We start from the raw sequence: 5,900 nt of genomic DNA on the forward strand, positions 1-5,900 counted from the left end.
AATAACAGTGTCTCAATAAACTCAGAATAGAAATCTTTCGACTAGGGTCTGATCGCCTTGCTACATGTCTCTTCGTTCTCATTCCACTTGTTTCCTCAACCTGTTTTCTTAGTGAAAAGACTCGGTCTCCGCTTGGCGCACCCTGCGTCATACATGCACGGGAGCAGAGCAGCATTAGGGAACTCTGAAGCCACATCCACCATTCGTGGAGTCAGTGGCGCTCCAAAAATAGGCCGAGGGACCGGAGCTCAGTAGTGTGCAGCTAGCGGCCACCGCGGTCTCACACTCACAGTCCCAACGCCGCTGGTCGCGGAGAGCGTTCCACTGCCGCGTAGCAGCAGCCATGTCTTCCGCCGTGCGTGCATGCGTCTCCCCCGATATATGGCAGCCCACTCCAGGCTCAACAGCTTCCACTTTCCACTCGCCCGAGCACATCGCGAGGTGACACTTCCGCCCGCACGCGGCTGCCATCGCCTGAATGTACAGTTACGCCGATCCTCGTGCGCCGGACGTACGTGCCCGATCGAAGACGCCCTGACGGCAGCGCGTCCGGCGTCCTATCCCGGCCGCTCTGGCGCGCGCCGATCGATCGAGCCTCCACACGTCGCCGATCATTAGCTTTCCCGGTACGTACTCTCCCGCCCGGGACTGGGAGGCGCGATGGAGCTCCCGCGGAAGGGCAGCATCAAGTCGTATGGCGGCGGCTCGAACCGGTCGTCCCGGTCGGCGTCCTTCGACTTCGACCAGGACCAGGATCGCGAGCGCCGGGAGATCGTCCTCAAGATCAACGACGACGTCGGCCAGAGCTCCTTCTCCCTCAAGTCGGCCGCCCGGGGCGGCCTGGACGCCAGCTACGGCGCGATCCCGGGGACTGGGTCGGGCGGGTCCAGCGCCCCGGCATCGCCCACCGGGGCAGGCCACTTCATCGAGTCCTTCAGCTTCAAGAACCGCCCGCCGGAGTCGCCACCGTCTCCCACCAGCGTCCAGGGGGAGTGTAGCGACGACCCGCCCAGCCGACTCATCGGGAGCTTCCTGCGCAAGCAGGCGGCGGCGGGCGGTGAGGTGTCGCTTGACCCCGAGCTCGAGATGGAGGAGATGCGGCGGCTGCTGAATGCCCCAGCGCCCATCTCCCCGTCACGCGTCTCCTTTCAGCAGGACCCGCGGAAGCGGTTTGTCCCTTCGTCCACGACTGCGGGCTCCTCCTCCTCCTCCTCCGACGCCGGCGGTGGTGGCAACAGCCGGAAGAAGGTCCACGCGGGAGCAGGAGGCGACCCCGCTGAGGTGATCCGCTGCACGTCAACGTCCACGGGCACCAACGCCGGCTTGCTCCCGCGAAGCAAGACGCGGTCCCGGCTCATGGACCCGCCGCCGCCGTCCAGCGGCTCCACCACCGATGGCAACGACCACCGCAAGTCCTTCGTCGGCGCGCCGCCCAAGTCCGGGCAGCTCCGTTCGGGGCTCATCGCCAGGTCGGGCTTCCTCGGCAAGCCCGGCGGCGGGTTCGAACCGGAGGAGGACGACGACCCGTTCGTGGACGAGGGCCTCAACGCCGACTCCAAGCGCGACACGGTGGACTGCCTCATCATCCTCGAGTGGGTCGGCCTCGTCGTCATCCTCGCCTCCCTCGTCTGCAGCCTCACCATCCCGACCCTGGCCAGGAAGAAGCTCTCGGGCCTCCACCTCTGGAAGTGGGAGCTGCTGGTGTGCGTGCTCATCTGCGGCCGCCTCGTCTCCGGCTGGATCGTCCGCATGGCCGTCTTCTTCGTCGAGCGCAACTTCCTCCTCAAGAAGAAGGTGCTCTACTTCGTCTACGGCGTGCGCCGCGCCGTGCGCAACGTGCTCTGGCTCGGCGTCGCCCTCGTCTCCTGGCACCTGCTCTTCGACAAGGACGCCCAGCGCGAGACGCACACCATCGTCCTCCCCTACGTCACCAAGGTGCTGTGCTGCCTCCTCGTCGCCACCGTGATCCGCCTCGTCAAGACGCTGCTGCTCAAGGTGCTCGCCTCCTCCTTCCATGTCTCCACCTTCTTCGACCGCATCCAGGAAGCGCTCTTCAACCAGTACGTCATCGAGACGCTCTCCGGCCCGCCACTCGTCGACGAGAGCCGCATGCTCGCCGAGGTGGAGCGGCTGCAGAGCGCCGGGGCCACCATGCCTACCGAGCTCCAGGCGGCGGCCATGCCCACCCCCAAGCCTGCCGCCGCCTCTGGTCCCGTGCCGCCCAAGAGCGGCCGGCTCACGGCGGCGGCGTCCCGTCGTGGGGCCAGCAAGCAGCTGCAGAAGCAGAAATCCGACCGACATCTCGACGAAGGCTCCATCACCATTGACCAGCTCCACAGGCTCAGCCAGAAGAACATCTCCGCCTGGAGCATGAAGAGGCTCATGAAGATTGTCCGCTACGGGGCGCTCACCACCATGGACGAGCAGATCAAGCACGCCACGTGCGAGGAGGACGAGCTCGCCACGCAGATACACAGCGAGTACGAGGCCAAGGTCGCAGCCAAGAGGATTTTCCACAACGTCGCCAAACCTGGATCCAAGTCAGTGGCATTTCCTGCCTTTCTTGCTACAATCTTCTGTTCAAACTTAAAAATGCCATGCCAAAATAAACATAATGAGTCATAATTTAAAATACTGAGCTATTACATTTAGCTGTGACATTTCCAGAAGCTAAAAAAGGCTATAGCAGCCTAATCTATCTAGTTATTTTTTCAAAAACATGAACACAATTAGTCATATCTTGCTAGAAGTGGGGGGAAACTAAGCATGATTCAAGCTACAAGTCATTCAACTATGCAAAGAAAATAAGTATTCAACTATTCAACTCACAAGTTTTATCGAATTGGATTGAACAGAAATTTAGATTTAGAAACATAAAATAATAATTAAGTGAAGAGGATAGAAATTCAAAAAGGCAGCTTAGAGGCTAAATTAGGGCTCTAGCTTAACAGCTTTTTCTCATTTAGCCTACAAAATAGCTTAGGCGTAGCTGGAGGTTCCCAAAAGGCAATAGCTAGCTATTTAGAACTTTGATACTGACCTAACTCTGAATCTTGAAAAATGTTCGTTGCATGCAGGCATATATACCTATCGGACTTGATGCGCTTCATGAGGCAGGAGGAGGCCCTCAAAGCCATGGACCTCTTCGAAGGAGCGCAGGAGCAAAACAGGGTGAGCAAGAGGTCGCTCAAGAACTGGGTGGTGAACGCGTTCAGGGAGCGCAAGGCACTCGCCCTCACGCTCAACGACACCAAGACCGCCGTCAACAAGCTCCACCAGATGGCCAACGTCGTCGTTGCGCTCATTGTGCTTGCTCTCTGGCTCCTCATCCTCGGCATCACCACCACCCGCTTCTTCGTTGTCATCAGCTCCCAGCTCCTCGTCGCCGTCTTCATCTTCGGCAACACCCTTAAGACCATCTTCGAGGCCATCATCTTCCTCTTCGTCATGCATCCTTTCGACGTCGGCGATCGCTGCGAGGTCGATAATATGCAGGTCAATTGATATCCTTTTACCATCATCAATCAATTGGGTTCTTGTGTTGCAAGACACTAATTGAATGTTGGGATTTGTTTCAGGTTGTCGTTGAGGAGATGAACATCATGACCACTATTTTCCTACGATACGACAACCTCAAGGTTTACTATCCCAACAGCAAGCTCGCCACCTTGCCTATCATGAACTATTACAGGAGCCCGGACATGGGAGATGCCGTCGACTTCTCAGTTAACGTCGCTACACCGCCGGAGAAACTGGCCCTCATGAAGGAAAGAATGATGCAGTATGTGTCGTTCCTCTTGCCTAACTAAAATTTCCTTGCAAAAACTGACTCTGTAATCAACAACCTTGTCAAGTAACTAACTACACGAATTTCTGACCCTTTTACCCTGCTAATTGAGGATATAAACATTTTTGCTTTGAATTTCAGCTACCTTGACAACAAGAAGGAGCACTGGTACCCTGGCTCTATGGTTGTGCTCCGCGACATTGATGACACAAACAGGCTGAAAATATCCATATGGTGCCGCCACACCATCAACTTCCAGGACATGGGGATGAGGTTCGACCGGAGAGAGCTCATTCTCCACGAGATGATGAAGATCTTGAGAGATCTTGACATAGAATACCGGATGCTACCACTCGACATAAATGTTCGCACTGCCCCTCCGATCCATTCTGCTAGGATGCCCACAACATGGGCGTTGAATTTTTGATTTTTGTTACCATCACGGAGCACTTCCGTGGTTAGATTGTGGACTAAATTTGCTAGAAACCCCAGCTAGTATATGTTTAGTGAATCCAATTATGAACTACATATATGTTACATTGTGTAGATTGTGGAATTTTTTTGTGAGACAGTAAGCCAGATTTAAGCACAAAAGTTCTAATTTGAACCAGATTTAAAGTCGAAATATACGATACATGTAAGGCCGAGGTGATACTAACTAGGATGTCATGTCACGTACATGTGGGCTCCTCTCTATTGCATTCTATGTTTGGACAAGTAAAAGAGGTTGATAATGTGTAGATTGTTTTAGTGAAGGTAGAGACTTCTAGAAATGAACATTCTTACTAGATTTAGAGATGGACACGAGAAGATCCTGGTAGAACGAGGTGGTACCCAAAAGACAAGTCCTAGCTAACTAGCAACATCGAGAAATCATGACAGCCCAACTATGGATGTCCACATGATTATATGTATCTACTGATTAGCAAGACAAAATGCCAAGTCTCGCCGGGTTTGTCGAGAATATTCCATCTAGCACACGGCAAAAGCACACTTTGCCAAGTGTCGACCAAAAACCGTCGATAGAGAAACAACGCATAACAAAATTAACAAAAAAAACCTCTAAGCAAAGAAAAACACTCAAAGATACGAAAAACTCTTGCCAAAGAATGTCGACACAGGTTCCCATCCGTTGTGAGCGGCTGCCCACTGACTCTCAAATCACACATCACATCATCTCCCACTGCCAACTCCCCTCCCCAAGCACGTCGCGACTCTCCAAACCACGTTGCCAGCCACATCATCAGTCCTACGCTGACAAGGTATTAACTTGTCAATGCCTACAAATTGTAGACTAGGGTTTCACGAAAAGTAGAGAGCAAGTAGATCTCGAAGGTTTCAGCCGAAAAGGTACTCGACTGCTAAAACCTAGGGTTGTGTTGACAATGAATCGATCATCTCTTTCTCCCTCGACCCCCCCCCCCCCTCCTTATATAGGAGGTGGAGCCGAGGGTTTTCGTGCCGTACAAGTTACAAATAGCGGGAGAGTCTTTGAGTTCGTCCCGTACAATTACAAGTCTCTATTCCTAATATATATATCTCTATCTTCCATAGTCGACGCTTTATTGGGCTTCCGGGCTTTGTAATCTTCGTGTTGTGGGCCTTCAGCAATCCCCGGGTACCTTCTTCGGCAGGCCCATTCGGGATGCCTATGTCAGTAGCCCCCGAGATTTTGCTTCAATCGTAGAATCGAGTAAAATCTCCATTATTAAAATCAACTCATAACTTCTTCTAATTACCAGATAATTTCTATATATTGTGCAGAGATAATGGTAAATGGGGCAGGTTCATCTGATGGATCAGGTACCAGTTAACTGCTCTCGTGGCAAACCCGCAAAAACCTACTTCAAGGTCAAGTCCCTGGACTCGACCTCGGTATATTGGCGTAATTTGACATGTGCAGCTTAAGGTCTTACCATGATCCGAACCCCAGTCATATTTTATCGAGTACCTAACGCGTCCGTTAGGATTTTTCTTCGCATTTGTTGAGACGGAAAAAATTAGCAAAGCGCATTCGGATGCGATACCACGCCACACAGGACAGATCCCGGGGACTTACCTTCGTAAAATATTACGGCATTCAGAGATATTTCCGTGGCGGACGCGCTCTGAG

At 53.2% G+C, this 5,900-nt stretch overlaps 1 protein-coding gene across 1 annotated transcript; it reads left to right on the top strand.

Moving 5' to 3' along the window:
• Positions 1-473: 473 nt before the first annotated feature.
• LOC127302023 (mechanosensitive ion channel protein 4) lies at positions 474-4,445 on the top strand. Its single transcript, XM_051332366.1, has 4 exons — positions 474-2,540; positions 3,078-3,495; positions 3,579-3,781; positions 3,929-4,445. The coding sequence occupies exons 1-4, from the start codon at positions 661-663 to the stop codon at positions 4,212-4,214; spliced, it is 2,787 nt and encodes a 928-aa protein (XP_051188326.1). The 5' UTR covers positions 474-660; the 3' UTR covers positions 4,215-4,445.
• Positions 4,446-5,900: the final 1,455 nt, after the last annotated feature.

This window comes from Lolium perenne, chromosome 5, assembly GCF_019359855.2.
Source record: "Lolium perenne isolate Kyuss_39 chromosome 5, Kyuss_2.0, whole genome shotgun sequence".
NCBI lineage: Eukaryota > Viridiplantae > Streptophyta > Magnoliopsida > Poales > Poaceae > Lolium > Lolium perenne.